This window comes from Mugil cephalus, chromosome 6 (assembly GCF_022458985.1).
Source record: "Mugil cephalus isolate CIBA_MC_2020 chromosome 6, CIBA_Mcephalus_1.1, whole genome shotgun sequence".
Taxonomy (NCBI): domain Eukaryota; kingdom Metazoa; phylum Chordata; class Actinopteri; order Mugiliformes; family Mugilidae; genus Mugil; species Mugil cephalus.
In genome coordinates this window covers 13,338,890-13,361,653 of record NC_061775.1, presented here as the reverse complement: position 1 = coordinate 13,361,653, position 22,764 = coordinate 13,338,890, and the positions used below count along the sequence as shown (strand labels likewise).

The following is a 22,764-nucleotide window of genomic DNA, read 5'->3' as shown; positions in this document are numbered from 1 at the left end:
CGTGGATAGTGAGGGTGTCTGCTGCACCGCCTGCAGGGAGGGACACTGTGGCCTAAATGAGTCCGTTATTTAAATCCAGCCCGAGGCTGCTGCTCTCTCTCTGTCGTATAACTCCCAGGACCCTTTTAACCCTTCACTAACCGGAACCATTGAAACGCTTTGACCAACCACATCATCCCAGAGCTCATCATGTTTAGTGAAACATGTCGCTTCTTAACTCTCATTGTTCTGTTCTAGTTCTACTTCACGCTCAGTTTTAACTGGAGCTACCCTGTGCTTTTTCCTGTCTGAAACCCGTCTGTGCTATCAACACCGCCTCATTCTTCTCTTTGCCACCAGCTTGTTATTGCCACTTTTTTTTCACCGCGCTAACTCGCAATGTTCATTTTCTACCTCTGAATGTTTTAACTTCGTAGTCTGTAAACAACTCTCTCTAGAGGGAAAATGAACATTGCGTTTCTTCTTTAAAACAACCAATTGTTCTTTTGTGTGTGCTTTAAACTGTCCTCTGGATTGTGTGTCTCTCTCTCTCTCTCTCTGCTGTCTCCTGTTGATATTTCTGTTTTGTAGGAAAGTGCTTCCTTGGCAGATAGATTGATCCAGGTATATGCCTCATTTTCTCTTTACTTTTATAACTTATGTTGCACCTTTCTTCTTCCTTCTCTCCATCTCTCTTTAGCGTTGCATGCTTATGATTAGCACCTTTAAAGACGATAATAATGCAGAATCTAGCGTTTGATTACGATGGTCGATTACACTGTTTAATAAATGCATGGAATACCACATTGGGACAAATTGGAAAAGGCGGGAGACGCACACATTAAGCCTAGGAATTAAAAATATAGATCCCATCTTAGAGCGTAAACAAGCATGTCATCAGAAAACCCGGTCCCTCATCTTCTCTGATTTGTCCACCCATTCCGCCCTTTTATTTGTTTTGACTTCTTGACGTGCTCACTCCACCCCATCCTCGCTTGGTTATGTCCAAAGGGACAAGTGACTCGAGCTCAAGAGGCAGAGGAAAACTACCTGGTCAAACGGGAGCTGGCCACGGTCAAACAGCAGAGCGAGGAGGCCAGTGCTCAGCTGGAGCAGGCCAAGAAAACCATCAGTCAGCTCCAGCAGCAGCAGCAGCAGCAGCCACAAGCGGTAAGAAGGGACGCGGCGTCCCCCCGGGGCCGGCAGGTTGCACCGGCTCAGGTCCCGTCAGCGACAGTGAGACTGAGATAGTTCCCAGATCTGTTTGTGACGCGCAAAACCTCAAGGTGACCATTTTAAGATTATATGGTCCTCTACGACCGAGTCTTCGGCCGGTAACGATATGTTTTGACTAAAGTTCGGATGTGTCATGGGGATCTGGGGCATATTATTGCCTGGCAACAAAGTCCAAGCAGTGGCAGCACAGGGCTCTTCTCACTCTGCACATCGGCTTTGGGTAATGATCTGTTTTGGCATGCATGAATTCAAATCGGGACACGGTGTACTCCACGGTTTTGCCACCATTTTTCAGTCTCCCGCATTCTTTGAAATGCGCTCATGAATTCGTAAGCAGCTGCATTACAGGATGTTAGATTTCACACACGGGCTCCTGTTCACGGCATCTTTTGCAGATCTGTCAACGTTCTTAATTATTGATGGTTTGGATTCCAGATGTTAATGCGCAGGCATCGCCGTGTTTTACATAATTTGTCGTCTTGCCCCACAATAAGCGCTCGTGAATTATTTATGTGAAAGCGAGCGGCTAAATGGTCGATGTCAGCTGAAATTAAGGTCTGGCTCCTTCTAGTCGAGTGTGGAGAGCTTTGCGGTCTATTTCTATCAGATGATTGCGGGTTGAATGTGGAATTAGGTGAGACTGTTAGATTAGACTGCCATTATTTATTTTATGGATATGTCTTACATCGCTGGAGGAAGAATATTTTGTCTTTTGTCTTATTCCCCCGTCCTGTTGGTTGTAGAAGGGAGCCAACCGGTTCTCTGAGGAGTCCGTCCTGCAGCTCGAGAGGGAGCTCGTGCAGGCCCGTCTGAAGGAGGCAGAGTCCCAGTGTGCTCTCAAGGAAATGCAGGATAAGATCCTTGATATGGAAAAGGTGAGACGCCTCACACGTGCTGACACTGTAATATCTAAAGTCTGTGTCAGTCTGTCATTCACGTGTATCGGTTGTAAACACATTTCTTACACCATTTCTTTAGAGGAACACATCTCTACCGGATGACACCAATGTGGCGAGACTGCAGGAGGAGCTGATCGGGGTGAAGCTGAGGGAAGCTGAGGCTCTGACTGGACTGAAAGAGCTGAGACAACAGGTCAGAGATCTGGAAGAGCACTGGCAGGTGAGCAGCAACATGTCGGCCTACGAAACAATAAGACAAAAAGTCATGGACCAAGTATCTGGTGACAAATCTCATGAAAATAGTTGCGGTGCAAATATCTATGACACATAGACTGACTGGAAACCTTGTCCCCAGCGTCATTTGGCACGCACGGCCGGTCGCTGGAAGGACAGCCCCAAGAAGAACACTTTGACTGAGCTGCAGGACGAGCTGATGAGTGTGAGGCTGCGTGAGGCCGAGGCCCAGGCTGAGCTCAGAGAGACCCGACAGAGAATGCTGGAGCTCGAGACGCAGGTCAGAGGTCACGCCGTTATAACAATATGAATTTATTTTGAGATTTCTGGGGTATTAAATGTATTTTAAAGCAGTGGTTCCCAACCTTTTTTCCTTGGAGCCCCCCTCCACTAGTATCTAGCGAATTATGCAGTTCCATCTATACATGAAACACATTCAAGATCATTAATTTGAGGAGTTATTCCATTAGCAGTTTAACCATTTATTTCAGTTTCAATTTATATAAAAATAACTGTATTGCAACATTTGACTAACATTTAATATTAGTTATTATTATTATTATTACTATTTTTAAATCCTTTGTTTGCAGTTAGGACACATTCTCCTAGCGTCATAGATTTACATCTTTCCGACAACAGTGACTTCAATGAAAAAACTCCGGCTTAGATGATGCCTTCATGAACATTCAGAAGTTCTATACTTCAACTTGGAAATTTCAGACTTTGATATCAGCACGTACACGTTAACTCGGAGGAGAAGAAAATAAGTTTGGTATATTGTCACCATTCGCTGAGCATTAAAATATGTGCACCAGCTATTTATCTGTATTTTTGGCTAGTGATGTTAGTTTGGAGAGGAAAAGCTGTGTTACTCTCATTCCATTGGTAGACAAACTCAATTGACTTCTCAAACCTGCATCAACATTATTTTTCTTTCTTTCTTTTTTTTCAATCGCAATCAAATGCCACATGCCAGAGATCCGGCACGGTGCTTTAAGCCCTGCATATTATACATGTAGAGACACAAGACTGGTTAAAAACCGGTGACTGATGAAACTAGTTGGAGCTCAGATCAGACACAGCAGACAATGAGCTGGAAATGAAGGGAATTCTATACTTGTACTGCCACACAAAGCCAGCAGAGGGCAGCAGTCGTCTGTTTTCAGAAAGTTAGTTTTAAGCAGCACTCACCACTTTGTCAGTTTGTTCAAGAGTTAATTGTTCATCCACTGTAGATAAAATAACATGCATTTTTTCTTTGTATGCATCTTGTGCTCCTTCAGAATCAGATTCACAGTAACCAGATGCGGCGGTCGGAGCAGGAGAACCGCGGTCTCCACGGGCGCGTTCAAGAACTGACGGTGCAAAACAAAGACCTCCTCGTGCAACTGCAAGAGATCAAGCGAAAACAAGCCGAGATTGAGTGCAAGGTAGGCAGTCCGCTGTTTACGTGAACCGCTTCGCACTGCAGCTGCTGACACACAAACCATTGCAGCTCTGTTGTGGCACAATCTGTGAAGTACACCACCCCGACCTTTCAATCAAAATCAAATGGGTTGAGTTGACGTGTAAAGTTTTGAGATTTGATCTTTGTGCGCTGTCGCCTCTGGTTTAATTTCTGCAGAGTAAGGAGGAAGTGATGGCAGTGAGGCTGAGGGAAGCTGACAACATTGCTGCTATGGCTGAACTCCAGCAGCAGATCTCAGAACTTGAAATTCAGGTAAAATCCCAGCTCACGCTCTTGTCTCTTTATTGCGCTTGGATTTTCTCAACTCCCTCACAAACCACATTACACATATTTAAACTCCCCACAGCCGCAGCAGGAAAGTATAATAATAAACTGACGAGAGTTATGTTTCTCAACTAGTCCTGGGGCTTTGATGGGTGACGATGATTTTGCGAATTTCCGTCCCCCAATCAGTATTTCACAAATAAAATTATCAAAATACGATCACAGATAATGTGCTGTTTGCCTACGTTACCAAGGAGACACCAGCGTCAATAAAATCTAGTTCAACCACACACTCCTACAGTCCTCATGAAGCACCTTGGTTGACATTATAACTTTTTTTTCCTTCACTGTTATTTCCTTGTTACTTATACGTCATGCTGTTTTCAGGAAGCAGCCCAAATTTAAAAATAAATCTGTCCCAAAGAAAGATGGCCCCGCCGCCTTATAAAGAATAAAGTCGTATTTCCCGTTTGTCCGTATTTGAAATTTTTTGCGTCACTTCCATTATTTGTGCGTTCGCTAAATATAAGCAGCTTAACGAAGCCGGCCACGCATGAACCACGTCTCGCTCCTTGTAAGAACGAGCCTCAGCCGGCAGGAAAGAGCGAAGCCGTGTTTATCCCCAAACAAATGTAACATGCTACACAACAACAAGGATGACCAAAACAAATACAGGCCTCTTCTTGCAGCTCCAGCGGCGAACGCAAAACCGATCTTGATTCACCTTAGGCTTGTATTGGGGCTCAACACTTCGCACACCGCACTTTTGATTTGAGTAAAGCTACTTGATGAATTCTGCGTGTGTGTGTTTGGCAACATGTAGGCAACGGTGTTGTGTGTAAGCAAACTGTAGATGATGGATGCGGATCCATTTATACACTTGTGAACGTGTCTCGAGATGCTTTCGTTGTGATGTAAACAGAATTGTGGTTTTAAAATTGTATTTCGGAAGCCCCTCTCACACAGCGGTCACACTTTAGTGCTGCTTAGAGGAACCTCCCGTCGTCCTCGCGTGTTTTCGAGTGACACAACGCTGTCTCTCACAATCACGCTTTCGTGCCATTCTGTACCCCTCGTTGTGTACTTCCCCCGCAAAACAGCGAGGATCTGTGTGAACGCCGCTGAAGATAAGGGGCAAATTTTGTTGCGGTGTAACGCGCTCGATTTATATTTGAGTTTGGCCTCGTCGCAGTTTTCAGAGTCGATAAATACGTCGTCAGACGCGTTCGCATCTGCTCTTTTCGGATTTTTTTCTGAGTTGGTTGAATATGTGGACGTTTTCAGATGAACCAAGATCTCTTTTTTCTTTTCTTTTTTTTTTTTTTGCGATGATTCGGATGAGTCAGCGTCTGACACTTGGGTTGCTTGTTGCTGAACCCACATACATTTATAAGACGAAATTACTTCGGAATTATTCACGATTTGCTGTGACGTCGGTCTGTAAGCTCGCTGACTCACGAGTTGTTGATGTGGAACATAGCTCTGCGAATCGATGAACATCCCAGAAGCTGAATGTCATAGCATCTCCGTTCCAGTCAGTGTTTACCACATTCAGCTTCGACAGCAGTTGCATCCTTTTCGCGCGAGTGGACAGTTTGTATCGGCTTTGGTTGGTTTCTTAAATCTCAGCAGGGCTTGAGCGATCGCACTGGGGCTGTGTTGGATACAGCGTGTGCCGGAGAAGCCAAACAGCCTGCAACTGTAATTACACACAATACATAAGAAATAGACAGTTGAGGAATGCAGTTGAGTCGATCATTGGTCGTCTGCTTGTGCGTGTGATTCGTGGTACGCTGCACACTTGCATGAGATTGAGATGGCAATCAACACATCCGACGCAACAGTTCCCTTGACCACTGTGAATACGGGTGCCGCGTCTCTGAGAACTTGCGGGGGGGTTGCTCACCAATGACCACAAAGTTCCTGAGATCACTGCCGCTGCTTTTGATGATGATTCATGACAACGGTCGTGTGTTTCCTTGTGAATGAATGATGCACGGCTGTGACCGGGACGCTCTCGCACTGCCCAGACCTGCTCTAAACCCGGTCGGATCGGAAATGCGCGCTCGGTGCATCCCGGTGTGTTTACACGTGTGCTTTAAGGCGGCCTGTTGCAATTGAACACACGTTGGCACCGGTGAACGGGCCACGGTCAGTGCAGATACTTTAACCTTTGGGGATCGCGGCTAAAGCGCTCAATTTTCACGTCGTCTGACCGCGGCGCTCGTTTTGAAACCCTGTGATGCATCAGTTCTGCTGAGTGCACCGCTGCTCCTGCACCGGACACACCTACTTGCAGCTCTTTTGCAGTCATGTTTTTTCTTTTTCTTTTTTTTTTTTCACCTTTCTGCCCAGTTTTGTCTTAAAGTTTCGCTTAACCGTCATTTCCTAATGACATTTCAGGCATCGGAAATTGCAAACCCGAGTTCTTTTATATATATCTTTTAGATATTCCCCCTGCTTTGCATCAGTTGGCTTCATTTTCAGATTGCAGTCAGCTGTTTCGTCCATATTTATTTAAATCATCTCTGGAGGTGTCATCACTTGATCGTTGCCACCTAAGTCGTGTTGCTTTGACACGTAAGTATAAGGGGCTTTTGCGCTTGGTTTCCTCGTATTGGCTTGTATTTATAGTAATTTCTTATTTCAGTCCACAAAATCAACAAAACATGTCTCTCAGGTGCACAAACAGTCACACGTAACTCTGTGGCAGCAATCCCAGCGTTAATGTCCGTGGTATTTATTGTTTCTGCCAACTGATTCAGAGAGGCTGCAACGCAGTAGTTGGAACAGTGTGGAATAAGTTAGAATCGTTGACATACTGCGCACTGACGAAACACTTTTATTAATACAAGACTACGGTCACACTATTCTGTGTTACACGTCATTTATGTAATATTTATACACTTCCTTGAAAGGGGCCTGATGGAAACATCTGTGAATTCAGAGACTTTTTAAAGTCTTGATGTAAATATATACCAGATGCATAAGTTAAAGGTGTTTCAGATCGAGTAAGCTGGAGGCCTGGGCTATTTATAAGTGTGACGCCTACAAAGAAAAAAAAAAAAAACATGCCTTCTTCTGCTTCACAGGCGCACACACAATCACGCAGTGTGGTCTGAGGTTTGGTTACTAAGTGATAGAGCAAAAGCATGCAACACCAAAAGCTTACCACCAGCGCCCTGGTGCTTTTTAGAATCTGCATAATGAACGCTGAAATGAGTATGTCAATAGCATTCAGAAACTATGCACTTTATTTGCACCTTTTTTTTTTCTTTACATTAATCTCGTAAGTATTTCCTAGAACGTCTATTGCAGAAGCTTCGCGCAAATTAGTTTTTTTATGCCATGAGCATTGTAATAAATCAGTGTGCCGTTTATGCCTCCTTGGTCTGTGGTTTGGTTACTGGCTCTGTAGCATGTGGGTAAAGATGTTGTTTGAATAAGAAGAAAATGCAAAAAAAAAAAAAAAATCTGTTTCTGGGCTTCCTCTTCTGAGATGATGATTTGTCGGTTACAGTTTGGCAGAGTGTAACCAGATTAACTTTTGACTCTCATTTCTTAGTCAGAGGAGCTGCAGGTGTTGATGCAGGCCCAGTCAGTTTTCAACATCATGCTCATGGTATCGCACCAGATAATTCTGCAGAGATTTTATGGACAGATGCAAAACATCGATAACAACAACTCATTAACGATGGAAAACATTATCAGTGAAACCAGAAAGGTGTAGGGCTCTTTCACTATAGCAGTCATGGCCTCTGTTTAACGCCACAGCTCCACTGTCTCTGGGCCGGATAGGAAGTGGTTTCTCATCTTGAAGCAGAGACTCTGCCAAAGGTGACATGCATGGTTTATTTTGAGGTTTCTATAACATACTCAGAGATTTAAACGAAAAGTTTAAAAGCTTGTTTACTTCCTGGATACTTGCTCTGTATTTGTCGTTTTTTTTTTTCATATATATATTTATATGTGTGTGTGTGGGAAATACACAAAATATGAGCCACAGTCTACAATCATTGTTGCGCTTGCAGGAATCTTTGAATATTAATTATTTAACTTCTGTACTGAAAGGGTCATCGATGGATTGCGGCCACGGTAACGTAACGGATTCCCAGATCATTAGATGCAGACGTAATTAAAAAGCAACGACAGTGAGTCGAGGGACATTAAGGAGCGCGTTTCTTTGAGACGTTTGACGTCCTCGGCCACAGCCCGGCACCTGGTGATTCACGCAGCTGAGCATGAGGAAGTCTTATTAACTGCCTGCACTTATTGTTGCAGTGTTATTGGAGCAGCAAAACCTCAAAAACAACTGATACTTGGAATAATCTCACTTGTTTAGATCTCTCCTTGAGAAAAGGAAAAAAAAAGTCTACTGGGACCTGCCAAATTCAACCCCACCTCACCACAGGAATCAAAAAAGCCTGTTTGTATTTTAGGGAGTTGGCCACCTGGCGAAGACGCGGCCTCACTTATTTACCTCGACACCCCACCCCTCGCTGCGCGCACGTCTTCCCTTTTTTGTGTCAGCGTTCCTGCGTTTACAGCCTGTTTTTGAAGTCCTCGCCATTCACTGTAGCGGCGGCGGGTTCTCGTGAGATATTGAGGTTTGAATACAGTGTGTGTGTGTGTGTGTGTGTGTGTGTGTGTGTGTGTTTTCTCCAATGCCTGCAGATGTCTTCACTCAGGAAGGTAAACATCACATGGGCTGTTTAACTGTTAGCACTAACAACCAGCCTCATCCCCAGGGCCCCGGGAGGAAATCGGGCACAAATGACACTGTTTTGTGTTTCCCCAGACATCTGTCACTTCGCTCACTCGCCACACATGCAGGGGACGTGTGATTTTGTTGTTTTTTTTTTTGTTGTTTTTTTTTTGTCTTTCAGCGGGGCTCCAGTATATCCTGTCGTTTCTCGTGCATGTGCAAAAGCTCAGCACAATTAATATTAGACATGTATTCATGTGTTTCTGACACACAGTGTCTAGGGAAGACACTTCTCATCACAGGTGCAGTTGCCATTTTAAAGCCACGTCTCTCCTCCCAACAGAAAGAAGAAGGAAAAGTCCAAGGCCAGCTGAACCACACAGACTCGAGCCAGTACATCCACGACCTCAAAGATCAAATAGCAGAGCTAAAGCACGAGGTGAGACTCGAGCAACAACGGGGGCCCATCGCCGATCGCACCAACTTATTTTTTATTTGTTTTTTTTTTCTTTTCTTTTTTTTTTTCTTTTTTTGAGGTAGAGGTTCAGATTTTGTATTTTTGTTGCCACCTCTTTGATCGAGCGTTTCACACAATTTCGAAAGATTTCTTCAGATATGGTTTTACTTTGAGGCTAACAGATTAGTAGAAGTGTTAACTACACCCATAGACTTCCTGTACGGAGTTTGCACGTTCAACAAACACAAGCTACACGTATTCGTACGACGGGGCCTCGGCAAGTTTATCACAGCCCTCGGCCGGGGTGCAAACGTAGCTGATGCACCTTCAGAAGACAAATAAATAATTAAAAAAAAAAAAAAAGATTTAGATTTAAGATAAATGCCAGCACTGATTAATTCAATCTGAGGTTTGTAAGTCTTGATACCTCAGACATTCACCTCTATTCTTTGCTCAGTCCACTCCTGCTTATTGACCAGTGTGATGCCCCCAGCGTAGTCACTTCCCCTCAGTGTTGCCTGCTGGTCATCTTTGAGCTTTAAGAGCGACTGTGGTGAGCAAACCTGAAAGTAGAGTGTCTCGGTGGTGAGGCCCACCATCATCCTCCCTCACAATTTTAGCTCAAGCCTGAATCAGGCTTCTGGAAATGTTGACTGCAGTCCGTCATATGTTGATCTGATCACACTTTCCTTTCTGCACGTCGACAACAGGAAAGCCAAGTTTAGACAGGTGCGAGTAAACGTAGGCTTATTTATCCGGTTTATGGCGTATTGTGCTCTGAACTGGCCTCTGAATGCATCTCTTCCTACATGTCTGTCGTTTGCATGGCAGGTCCACCCAGGTGAGTTCAGTGTAACCTGCACGGTTTCAAACCCCCCGGCTTTGTGTTCACCCTCACCTCACCGGCTTTACAGCTTTCATCCAAACGTCGTTTAAATCCATGGCAACAGTACGGATACGGACGTGCATGCTTTCAGAGAGACGCTCAGGGAAGTGACTGCAGACATAGACTCTGGACGTCTTCGTCTATTCTCTGCAAAACTGAGTCATCAAGCATAAATGTTTCAATACAGCCTTTTCAGTTTTGTATTCAAATTGCTCTGCTTTACGGCCGCCCAAGCAAATAAAACAAAACGTAAACACTACATATCTGGTTTCCCCCTAAAACGTTTTAAAAAGCATAAGAATTGAAGCCACATCATAGGATTTAGAAATAGTTCAATAGCTGAGGAAACGTACTACGATAGGGTCGTCGGAATAATAGAAACAAGAGTTGGTTCAACGCAGTGAGATTCAGAAGCACCGCACACAGAAACCGCACAACGCTCCAACACGGAAACACAACTGAATTCAAATCATTCAATCATTCATGAAGCTAAGATTTAGTGCAGGGCTGTTTTCGCCAGTGTACCTAATGAACTGGCACGAAGGCTTTGTCTCAGGGCCGTGCCACACATTCACACTGGAACATTCGTCACATGCCGAGAGAGAAACAAACTTTACATTTTGTCCAACAACTGCACGTTTCTCTCTCAGTTTCATTACAACGTCAGTTTGTTTGCATTCCCCGTTTGGACTGAAGGATAAATGCATCATCCTGATGTCTTCGTGTGTACCAACTGTAAAGTCTGTGTCCTGTGGATGTGCAGCATGTAGTGGGCTCACATCGTATTTCTTTGTTCCCATTGGATTTTTTATTTATTTATTTTTTTGTCTGAATTGCAGCCTGTGTGTTAGTTCGCTAAAAGAGTTTCCCGAAGATGTTTCACTACTCATCCAAGTAGCTTCTTAGGTTCAAAGGGACTTGTGGGGAGTTGGGGTTTAAATAAGAGCATTTGTGGGTGCTACTCACATGACTGTGTGAGTTTCTGATGAAACAGATCAACACTCTAGATGCTGATAAAATATCAGACCAACCATTCACTGTGCTCAGATATTGCCCCAGTTTCTGTTTTCTCCCTTAAATACAGCCGCGTGTTTTTGTCCATTTTATTTGACATTCGATCTGAAAGTTACAGATTAATAACTTTCTATAAACGTTTTCAACAAGAATGAAACGCCAGGTTTAATAAAACGAGTCACATGCATTTGTATACACCTATCAGCCACAACATTAAGACCACTGACGGGTGATGAGACCATGTTGTGACAATTCAGTGGTCTGCTGGGAAACATTTGGACCTGGGATCCACCACCAACGTGGACCAGACCAGCCCCCCCACACCCCTACCCCACCCACCACCCCTTAGTAATGACACTCCTTGATGGCAGCAGCCTGGCAGAAACGTTTTTTTACTTTACAAACATGACAACCAGCACGAGGTGTTGACCTGACCTCCAAAATTCACTAGATCCAAAACCGATCATGTAAAATATGGAACAATCCTCAGGGAACCCCCCACTAACAACTTCCTGTTACCAGACACCACAGGACGCCCTCAGAAGGCCCGTGTCCATTCTCTGATAAATCACAACTGTTTTGGAAACCTACACAATATTAGTAAGGTGGTCATAATGTTTTGCCTGATCTGTTTACTCTCACAATTAAGATGTGAACATGCTTTGGTGAGCATGCTTGTTTTTGTTTTTGTCAGATTGCATGCTGCACGCTTGGATGAGCAGAATGAACATTATCAATTTAAAGATCTTTTTTTTTTTAATCTTTTGTTATTTTTAGCAGAGAAATCAGTCCTGACTTCAGCCACTGACATATGATCAGATTGCAGCTAAACAGAATGAGTTGTGTGTGTGTGTGTGTGTGTTTGGTTAACTTCTGCGTGCTTACCAAAGCGTTTGCGCCGCTCCTAACGCTCATCTCGGATACTTTCGCAGGTTCGCTGCTTAAAAGGCCAGAGGGGCTTGGCCGGCCAGTCCGCTTTTGACGGGATCCACATCGTCAATCACTATGGGGGGGACGACGAGTCCTACCAGTCTTCGGATGACGACGGCGTCAAGGACGCCACCCTCCAGGACGGCCAGCAGAGGGGCGGCGGCGGCCGCGTCAAACTGCGCGCCAACCTCAGAGACACGGACAGCGACGAGGACGAGGACGACGGGGAGGCCCTGCGGCTCTCCGTCCCTCAGAGCGGCAGCCACAAGTCCACGGCCGTGTGACCAAGCCGGCACCCTGACCGAGGGAGGAAGGGTGCTCCCAGCGGCCGCTCCACTGGAGGGGGTCTGCGTCCGAACTTCGAAAAACAGAAATGCATCATCATTTCATACTAGGATCACACTTACAGATTTAGATTTCGTTATTTACCTCCCTTCTGCAGTTTTTTTTTTCTTCTTTTTTTGGCCTGTCTCACACCACTGACGGGGGCAGAGGTCAGTCTAGACCTCAGCACAAGTTCAAATAATGTGGAGCATATCTAACTCTACCAGGCCACAGAGAGGGGGGGGGGGGGGGGGTCTTTGTGTCACTCCTCTGATGCCTCCCGTAGGTACAACACAGACACAGAGACTGTGCAATAAAACATTTTATGCTACATTACACACTTCATCCAACGTGTTTTTATACTTTTAAAGCGTTTTATAAATGGACATGAGAAATGTCTCGATGCCGTTACCACTAAGTGTCCATCACTCAGAGGCAGGACTGTAGGAGTGTGTGTGTATGAGTGTGTATATATATATATATATATAAATCTAAATATCTATTGTCTTGATGAGCTCGGTATCAAAGCCGCTCCTATCAGCCAGCGAAGGCTTGATGACGTTTTGGCCTTAGCACATGCTGCACGCCTTTCACCGGGGTCAATGTGACATCTGCGTACATGTAGATATGTAAATGTGTATCATGTCTTTTTGCCTTTTTTTTTTGAACTTGAACATATGTATCTATTGCATATCTGACGTTTGGAATATATTGTACACCTGAGAAAAAGGGACATGTGCGTTAGTTCGACATGGCGACACAAATGATGGATCCTGCTTTTGAGACATGCGCGGTGATTTCCTGTTAGAAGAATTACTCTCCGATCATTAGAATCCTTTATCACGCTGTTTTTTTAATCAGCGAACAGAAACAACCGTAGTCCCAGATGGGGGCAGATTTATTTCTTAGCTACGGTTGCTATTGTTCTCTAAAAGGATCCCTGCTTTACTTTCGCGATGAGGAGAAATGAGAAAGCCAATAGTGGCTTCGCTGATGAGTCAAACCCGAGTGACGCCTTTCATGTAGTTTTCTACCACAAATTTGCACGCAAATGGATGACAGTCCGAGGGAAGGCGAGCTGGCAGATGAGGCAATGCAACACGCAGTGCGCAAAAATCTGGAGGGGAATCAGGAGCTGCTGAGTGTTACCAAAGCGAGCACCGTGTTCTGTGTTGTGCTCATCCACTGTGTGCTCATCCACTTTAAGTGCAAGGACCTGGATGTGTCAAAGTGAATTTCTCTGAATGTCTTTAATGAACACTAAATCCTGTATTCAGTGAAAAAAGAAAAAAAACACAGCGAGTGTGAATGCAGTCAACATGTCCAGGAAACCGAAAAGACTGAGATAATGACGATGTCCCTTTCATGACGCTGAGTGTTGTTTAATGGGAGAGGAACACGTCAAGGCACTTTTTTTGGGGTCTGTAGTGCAGTAAGGACACGCATAGCAACACTATGGAGCAGCCGGCACACTCTGGAAACTAAATGAGATTGTTTTCTCTGTGTGTGTGTGTGTGCGTTTGTGTGTGTGATGAGTTCACAATAAAATGTTGATAAATCCTTTGCTTGGTGTTTGTTTCAGTGGTGACAGTAAAGCCGAGCTGAGTCAAAGCTTATGCAGACCGAAATGTATCAGACGCTTGTGACATGTGGGATGTTTAGTCAACGCTGCCTTCCTCTCAAGATTCTTGCATAGATTGACTCTCTTTCAGGAAGTGATTTCTCACCTAGACTCAACTTCTAATCAGTTCAAGCAGAAAACCACATTTTCAAAGAGCGCCACTCTTCCTCGGGCCCTGACAGATTGAGCAGGCCTGTATTATTACCGACCAAACTCCGGAGCAGAGGGGTTTTTGATGAGACGCTGAGGGCTGCGAAGTTGCGGTGGTCAGAGTGAGCTCAGTGTGAAGCTGCTTTTAATTTTGCGGTGACTGGTGTTGCTTACGGATATATTTGTCACGGAGCGCTGAGAAGCCGCTCGTTCGGTTATAGAGTTTTTTTTTTTTTTTTTTAATTATTATTTTTAGTTTGCAGGCGCCACGCGCAAAGGCGTGCAATCACAGAAATCCGTTTCTCTCTCTCTCTCTCTCTCTCTCGTTTGTTTTAATCAACATTAATCTGAATGTTACGGTTTAAAATTAGCCTCATGCAAAAAAACAAAAAAACAAACAAAAAAAAACGTGTTATTGACCAGACAGAGAGGCGCGTCTTTAAGTCTACTTTCTAAACAAGGTTGCGTTAGAACCAGAAACTGTGGTGCGCTGTGGGAGGCATGAATCATTTAATGATTTCACATCAAGCTTCACATCAAGGGCTTTTTTAAAGCTGAATTTCAGCTGATAGCAAATATATATATATATATATTTCAATCAGTTCTGCAGAAGCGATTAAGAAATTAACTGACTGACATCACCATATTAAAAAATAAATCAAATCTTGGCCTACTTTCAGAAATTGAAAACTGTGGACCTTAAGCATGAAGATAAAATTCTTAGATGTATTGCTATTAATATTATTATATTGTGTGTTTTTGTTTTTGTCATCTGTGGCAGTATGCTACAGTTGATTACAGTTGATTTCTCGGGCAACGAAGCCGCCATTGCTCCTATCGGGGCTCCGGGGCCTAGTCTACTGCCGGCGCTTTTTATCTCCATCGTGTCTTCACCAAAACGGTGTCCGGATGCCACGGCAGTGATATGTCTAATCGAGACTGGACATGTGGCCCTTTGATTTCCTGTCCTCCATTCACTGATACCGGTTTAGCTGTGGCGGAGAGTACAAATAAATTTTTATTATTACAAATAAATTACATTAGAGCGCCTATTTCTAAAAAACAAAAACAACAACAAAAAAAAAAAAAAAACAAGAAAACTAAAAGGAAAGCGTTCGCACAGAAGCTGTGCAAATAGCTAGAAGGTTTCTGTAGGTTCCTGAAACCAATCTGGAATTTTCTATTTTAGTGAAACCTTTACAACTATGGAGGAGTTGGTTTACTGATAAGTAAACTTGTGGGTGTAAATGAAAAAAGAAAAAAAAGACGCCCAGTATGCGTGCCGAAAGGAGCTGTGTGGTGAGACGCGGCTCTGAAATAATACAAGGTTTAAGTCCATAAATGGCGCGAAACTCGTCTATATTTTTATTCCCAGTAACAGTTGGTAATCAGTGCATCCTCTCTGTCGCTGTCAGTTTCGAGATCGATGTACTGCATCTGCACTGGATGAAAGACACGTTCTTATTGTTGATACGCGATGACGCTAAAGAGGCGCTCTGGTCTGCTAACAGAGAACAATTTGTCACTTCTTCCCACCGAGAGGAGAAGCCCACGGTAATGTGAAACTGTCAACTCGGGCGCGAGGACGTCTGGTGTCTGTCGCGTAATAAGCGCTCCACTGACCACCGGACCTGGGACAAAGCTCCAGGACACTTTGTAGTGCGCGGAGCCCTGGGGCCAAAGATATCTTTAATCACGAGGAAATGAAGGTGCATTTATATATATTGGTTTTAATTTATTTTCTCTTGCGCGCGCGTGTGTGTGTATTTTTAGGCTAAACTCGGACCAGACACTCGCCAAACCTGCGACATCTGGTGACATAGCACTTGGTTAGTTTAAGTGAACAGCGGTGGCCTCGGACTTTCCCCCACCCCTTTATTTTACCACTACGTGCAACATTCAGCTCTCAGCAAGACACCCCGGGGTGCGCCTCCGCGTTTCCTCTCGCCCCATCCCTCCACAAAAGATTCAGCAACGCCGATAAAGCTTCTATCGCTTCTCCTGATTGCCACGGGCACCTCTGGAGACACGAGCCGCAGTCTGATCCGAGGGACCGGCCTCAGCTCCAGGCGGCGGGGCGAACACTGCAAAAAAAAAAAAAAAAAAAAAAAAAGGAAAGGAAAGACGTCAGAGTGAGCTGGCAGCCTTTGACTTAGGGTACGATTTTCTTTAAAGGCCATTCAATAAAACGTTCTGTCAATTCCTCGGGTGTTTCTTGTAACACAAGCAGGACAAAGGTAAAAGGCGTCACTTCGGCAAGTAAACTTCCGAAATGAGTGGATTTACTGCGAGCAGCCATGACAAGAAGTCGCCCCCACCACAGACTGCTTTCCTACTACCTGCGACCGCACCACCACTACGCGCGACTCACTAAAACACCGCGGGCGGATATTTTTTGTAGTGCAGAGGGCGACGGGCGGGGGCCTCCGTGACACCTGTCCGGACGACACCTGGCAGGCGGGACGGAGGGTTGTGCGCATGCTCCGTGTCCAGGTTGAAATCTCTTAAAGCACTCGGGAGCCACATCTACCTCCCCACCACTGGAGACCAAATCTTCGAGCGAGAGGCACCGCACACAGGAGGTCTCACTCCTTCTCTGCAGCTGGATTACCGTCAGTGTCTTAGTTCAGAGATGCCCCGCTCCTTCTTGGTGAAGAGTAAGAAGGCGCACAGTTACCACCAGCCGAGAACTTTTGAGGATGAATACAGCAGGCTGGACACGATCCTGGCGCACATATGCACAGGTATGCAAAGTGGCACCGTTTTCTTTTCTGCTCGAATATTGTACGTGTGTATTTGTTATACGTGGACAAACTAAACTGTCAATTGTGATTGTAATTTTAATTGATTTTACTACGGGCTAGGAACACTTTGTGCGATTTACTTAACAGCATTTCAAAGCATTTCCTTGAAAACGAGGAAAAGAAAGATGAGTGTGATGTTTTTTTTTGTTTTCGGAAGACGAGAAGTGAGATTTCACACCAACGAAAGATCACCCTTATAAATAGGCCTGTTAAACATTACCGTAATTACGATCGTGGAAAATTATCAAACAGCTGCAAAGCGTTTATTTGAATGTTGTTTTACCATTAAATTGCGGATTTATTTTTATTGTTATTAAGCTTAAATATGCTTTTATCGTTTAATAACTTTGCGCATCTGCTATATAATAGGCTAGTCCACCGGTATTTCATTTTTAAAACAGCATCAGTCACTTTACTCGAAGACGCGACTGTCCTGTGCGCCCTTACAGAAGCAGACAAACTGCCAGAAGATGACACCGACGCGTCCGTGGACGCGTACGGCCTCTCTCCGGACTCCCACCTGGGCGACGCCGCCGATTACTCCCCCAAATCTCCGCTGAGCTGCGCCGGAAGCCTCTGCGATCGCTCCCCGGACTACGAGGACTTCTGGAGGCCTCCGTCCCCGTCTGCGTCGCCGGGTACAGAAAGAAACACAAACACGCCTCATAAGACGCTGCAATGTATTTTAGGTCCAGAGAGGAAACACTTGGAATATTATAATTTTTATAACAAATATAGCCCTTCAGTGAAATATTCATTTTTATAGCATGTATAGTTTTTAGTTTATTTACGTGGGGCCTTTGTGACAGACTGTTTTTTATTCTTCCACATAACGTTTTAACTGTAGTTTATCATAAGAGTTTCCTTTTTTACGTTGTTGATTTGGTGTAATGCATATAGATCCTAAGTTTTATTTATTTTATTTTATTTTATTTTATTTTAATCTGACATTCCTGGTTTCCATATTGCAATAGCATTGCATGCATTACATCAGCCACCCGAGGCCCCGTGGGGCCCTGGAAATGCTCCCTTTCCGCCATGTCACCGGTTTCATTAAATTTTGATCTGCTCCTCACTCCAGTTGATTCGGAGAAATCGCTGTCTCCTCTGGTGGATGAGACGCAGCCCTTCAGCGTTCCTTTCCGGCCGTACGCTTGGAGCAGCTACCCGGGGACGGGCCTGAAGCCCCTGGTGCAGCAAAGCCTCCACCCCGGCTTAGAGGCGGAGAGGGGCCCGGCCGCGATGGCCTTCTATGGGGACAGGAGCACCCATCCGGCCCTGTACGGGGACAGGCCTCTGGGAGAGGAGGCTTATGGCGACTACAGGAGGCACGCTGCTGCTCTGCTGTTTCCTGAAGCGGGCCTGCATGGAAAAACTCACAATGTGAAGGCTCCATCCGACCTGCTGTGCTCCAGCCTCATCCTTAACGGTGCTTACAAGTGCGTCAAGTGCAGCAAGGTGAGGATGGAGATCCCAGCGCACCCCGGCTTTGTAGGGACAAACAGACATCTGGATCAGACTGCACTAACTAACCTGTGACGAAAATACCAATAGTTTTATTTACAAGCAGCAGCTTAAACGATTAATGTGACCGTAAACAAACACACAGTGCTGCTGCTGCAGCAGCTGTGTCTGACCTGTGACCTCAGGGCCAGCAATAGACTTAATTTATCGATTAATCTTATTTATTTATCTTTAATAATAATAATAATAATAATAATAATAATAAAATACTAAATATCTCTTTCAAATGAACTGTCTTCCTCAGGTGTTTTCCACTCCGCACGGCTTGGAAGTCCACGTCCGCAGATCGCACAGCGGCACCAGGCCGTTCGCGTGCGAGATCTGCGGAAAAACCTTCGGACACGCAGTGAGCCTGGAGCAGCACAAAGCCGTGCACTCTCAGGTACACCTTTGAACGCGGCATCCTGTCGTCTACACCTTTTCTTCCTCTCTCTTTATAGTTATTTGCATCTTGTCATCAAGCCGCCTTCCTGTCAGGGTTGGTGCGTTGACTCGAAATCGTGACTAACTCTGCCTCTGCTCACGTTTCAGGAAAGAAGTTTCGACTGTAAAATATGCGGTAAAAGTTTTAAGCGCTCGTCCACGCTGTCGACTCATCTGCTCATACACTCCGACACGCGGCCGTACCCCTGCCAGTACTGCGGCAAAAGGTTCCACCAGAAGTCAGACATGAAGAAACACACCTTCATCCACACAGGTTAGAAAAAAGAAAAAAAAAATCTAAATCTATTCTGTGCGTCACAGGCCGCTCCTGTGCGTAAAGGTCTGAACGCAGAAATCCCCCACAACAAATAATCACAGCGAATTGTTTGTTTTGCAGGTGAGAAGCCGCACAAATGTCAAGTGTGTGGGAAAGCGTTCAGCCAGAGCTCCAACCTCATCACACACAGCAGGAAACACACCGGGTACAAACCCTTCGGCTGCGACCTCTGCGGCAAAGGCTTCCAGAGAAAAGTGGATCTGAGGAGACACAAGGAGACGCAGCACGGACTGAAATGAAGCAGGACTTAAAAAAAAAAGAAAAGAAAGAATGAAAGAAAGAAAAAGACAAAAAATCACCGCACAAATATGTCCTGTTTTTGAAGTGGATGAAGAAAAAGACAAAAAGCGTTTTAGACAATCTTCCGGCTTGAGGACATTTCTCGGATCAAGATCCATTTTCAGCTTTGTAAAAGTGCATTGGAAATGTATTTAACGACTGTAAATTATTTATTTTATTAAATGAACCGTATACGAGGGTGAGACTAAGCAGACTTTGCAAGTGTGCAGACATGAGCAACACTAACTATTACAATTACACCTTGCTGCGGACTGTAAGAACGGGCCCAGGAAAACCAGAGATAAGCTGTGAACTGCACACACGGACATCAAAAAAAAAAAAAAAAGTAAAATTATGGTGCGCAGGTCTTTAACCCAAAATATTTGTGCTCACACTTTGACAACCGGATAGGCAGAGGAGCCACAAAGAAAGATAGATGGAAATCTGCGCTCCTCCAAAGAACGGAGGTATTTTGTTTTGAGCTGGTAGCGATGCTGGCAAAACAGCCTCCCCAGACTGTGTGATTTAACAAACAGCAAACAGATAGAAGCTCTATCCCGCAGCCCTCATTCCTCCTTTCGTGCATAATTTCTTTGCACATTTTATTGTCGGAATAAAAGTTCTGTTGTTTAAAAAAATGAATAAATAAATATGACTTTTAACCCTCACACCGACGGCTCTCAAGTTTTTGGTTGGCAGTAAAATACAAAGGTTGGAAGGTTTAACGTTACAAACCAGAGCAAAAATTATTATAAGTATTATTAATTATTACATAAACGACTTCAAAATCCTCAATTAATTTTCGGAGCGTTAAAGAAAATGAAAAATGTCCGTTTAACCACGTTGCTGCCGTGATTGTGATTGCCCACAGGCTGCTGTTTGTTTTGACCACTGCTGCCATGTGTTTAGACCTCAAACAATCTGAGCAGATTTAACCGTTACCCAAATGCCTCTTACCCTCATGGCTGTTATTCAGAAGAAAGGAAAAAAACAAACAAACGAGTTTTGCCAGAAAAGGTCATCCACATGTGGCAGCTGTTCCTCTCCCTCCCACTCTGGGTGCCAGGGATAAACCCCTTGATATAGGTTAAGTTTCAGAAGTGCTAAATAAATGATTAGCAGAAAATAACTGAATAATTAATCCAAAGAAAACTGCTTTTGAAAATATCACGGCAACATATCCCAGGCGCGACATATGTGTCGCAGAGAAGGTTTCCACTCTGGATTAAACTGGTTGGGTGAGTTCAGGCGGCTACGAACGGATCTAAACTGCGTCTCACTGATAACCGGGTTTCTTTCACCGACTCATCTTTTCCACTTTCAACGAGGCGAAAGAGAGGCAGGGAGAGATTAAAAAAAAAAAAAAGAAAAAAAAAGAGGAACTATCACTTAGCCGTCTTCTCTCAACATTGATTGAAATCAGTGACACACAAGGATTTTCTATGCCTCACTTCCCCCTAAAATTGTACAACATCCAGGCCTGCGAACGCACTGAATATTTTAAAGGCCGAAGATGAAAAGAGAACAGGAAGAGGCAGACTCATTTAAAAGTGGGATTCGCTGGAGCCGGGCTCAGAGTGAGTCACACATCCTTCACTCTCCTTGAATGGAAATAAATTTGTGGAACACAAGAGATATTTGATTAGAAAAGAAAGACTGTTTCAGTTAATTACAGTTGAATTACAGAGGGAGAGGCTGCTGCAGGAAAAAGGCCTCACTCTGTTCAGAGTGAGCGATGTTGAATCTGGTCACTGGGGAACTTCTGGCTGCTGGAATGAAGCAGAGTTTTCCATTAAGTGCATTTAACACTCTCGGGAAGCCTCAGGCCACCAGCCCTTTGACGTGAGCAAGTGTGTTACCTCAGGTGTGACGTGTCACTGCTGGGCAGAGCAGGTACCCGTCAGCTCAACTCCTCTCATATCTTTTTTTCTTTTGAGCATCTAAACAGGATCTTGTTATTTACCAACATCTGCATCTATCTAATGAGCTGGATTCCCTCAGAGAGGGAGGTCTTCAAGCGCAATCTCAGAGAGAAGCTCTTCAAGCGAAAATCTTCAAAACGAGCCATTAGGCTGACCAGATTTCCTCCAAGGGCACGGGTGGATACTTTTTTAAACCATTACCCCACTGCCCCGAGGCATATCAAATATGAATAGAATCCGGCTCGATTGATTTCGACCCGGGCGAATAATCAGAGCGCTGCAGTCTGAGGCTCAAATCCAGGGCCCGCAGTTTGGCCCGTAAGAGCACACGGCGGCGGAGGAACGCTCACACGCTCCTCCATGCTGCGCACACAACCACACATGCATTCATGCAGAGGTATGGCTGGATTCATTTATCCTGACAGACACAGTTGCACAATTAGGCCGTTCAGGGTCTGGCTTCTGTGGTCTTTGGTGATTTCTTTTTTTTTTATTCATCTAAACTTAAACATGAATTATAAAAGAGAGATTTTTTAGAGACGCACTCCGTTTCACATCGTTTTTTGGTATCACAATAATAAGCTGCGTGAATTTAAAACTGGACCTAAACAAGGATATCTAACTACCGGGGGAGTCCCTGCGTAAAGAAATGTAACACGTCTTTTTAAAAAAAAACTGCTTGAAAAACACAGATGAGACGTTACCGCAAGTCACCAAGACTAGATACCAGACCCCAGCTCCTGATTTATGACTGTGATATGTGGGCTGATGCACCAGAGGAAAGAATGATTAAGGCATCACATGCAACGTTTCATAGATTAAAGAAAAACATTGAGAAAAAAAAAGAGATGAAGATCACACCCACGCAGCTGACAAGCGTCAATATCTGGAAAACATCTGCTAAGCGCTGTTTAACTTTTTTTTTTTTTTTTAAGAGAGATAAAGACAGAGAGCAAATGTGATTATTTGCCCCCCGAGGGTGAGCGGACCGGTCGTGTGTATTGTAATAATAACTGCGGCGTTTGCTCGCATGCTCCGTTCAGCAGATTTCGCACAGGTTTGACGAGTTGCAGAGTGAGACGAGCTGATGGGGACGGCGGGTTTCTGAGGGCGAGCGCCGGAGAAACAGCACTGATTAATGTGCCCGATTGCAGGGGACGTCCTCGGGAGATGGAAAGATGTGAACTAAGCCGTTTTCGCACCTTGTGTTTACGCTTCTTTAGCTGAGGAAAGTTTCTACGTCAGGCGGACTTTCCTGCTCACCTGTCCCCCTCCTCCCCTCCCTCGCTGGTTGACACGCCACCTAAG

General features: G+C 44.6%; 2 protein-coding genes across 8 annotated transcripts in view; both read left to right on the top strand.

Annotated features, from left to right (window-relative positions):
• Positions 1–13,959, top strand: part of evi5b (ecotropic viral integration site 5b) — a 33,023-nt gene extending 19,064 nt beyond the window's left edge. For 4 of the 7 annotated variants that reach the window (XM_047587776.1, XM_047587775.1, XM_047587777.1 and 1 more), the window contains 9 exons: positions 571–603; positions 991–1,149; positions 1,959–2,090; positions 2,194–2,334; positions 2,470–2,628; positions 3,632–3,778; positions 3,973–4,068; positions 9,129–9,224; positions 12,075–13,959. In XM_047587776.1, coding sequence (XP_047443732.1) covers positions 571–603; positions 991–1,149; positions 1,959–2,090; positions 2,194–2,334; positions 2,470–2,628; positions 3,632–3,778; positions 3,973–4,068; positions 9,129–9,224; positions 12,075–12,356 — 1,245 coding nt within the window. In that variant the 3' untranslated portion in view covers positions 12,357–13,959. Of the gene's footprint in view, positions 1–570; positions 604–990; positions 1,150–1,958; positions 2,091–2,193; positions 2,335–2,469; positions 2,629–3,631; positions 3,779–3,972; positions 4,069–9,128; positions 9,225–10,073; positions 10,084–12,074 lie in introns of all 7 variants that reach the window. The other 3 variants (XM_047587782.1, XM_047587778.1, XM_047587781.1) reach the window with 3 other exon arrangements.
• A 1,260-nt stretch (positions 13,960–15,219) lies between these two features.
• On the top strand, positions 15,220–20,202 carry gfi1ab (growth factor independent 1A transcription repressor b). Its single transcript, XM_047587787.1, has 6 exons — positions 15,220–16,911; positions 17,421–17,609; positions 18,053–18,429; positions 18,740–18,877; positions 19,027–19,192; positions 19,316–20,202. Exons 1-6 carry the CDS (start codon positions 16,800–16,802, stop codon positions 19,492–19,494), a joined length of 1,161 nt encoding a protein of 386 aa, XP_047443743.1. The 5' UTR covers positions 15,220–16,799; the 3' UTR covers positions 19,495–20,202.
• Positions 20,203–22,764: the final 2,562 nt, after the last annotated feature.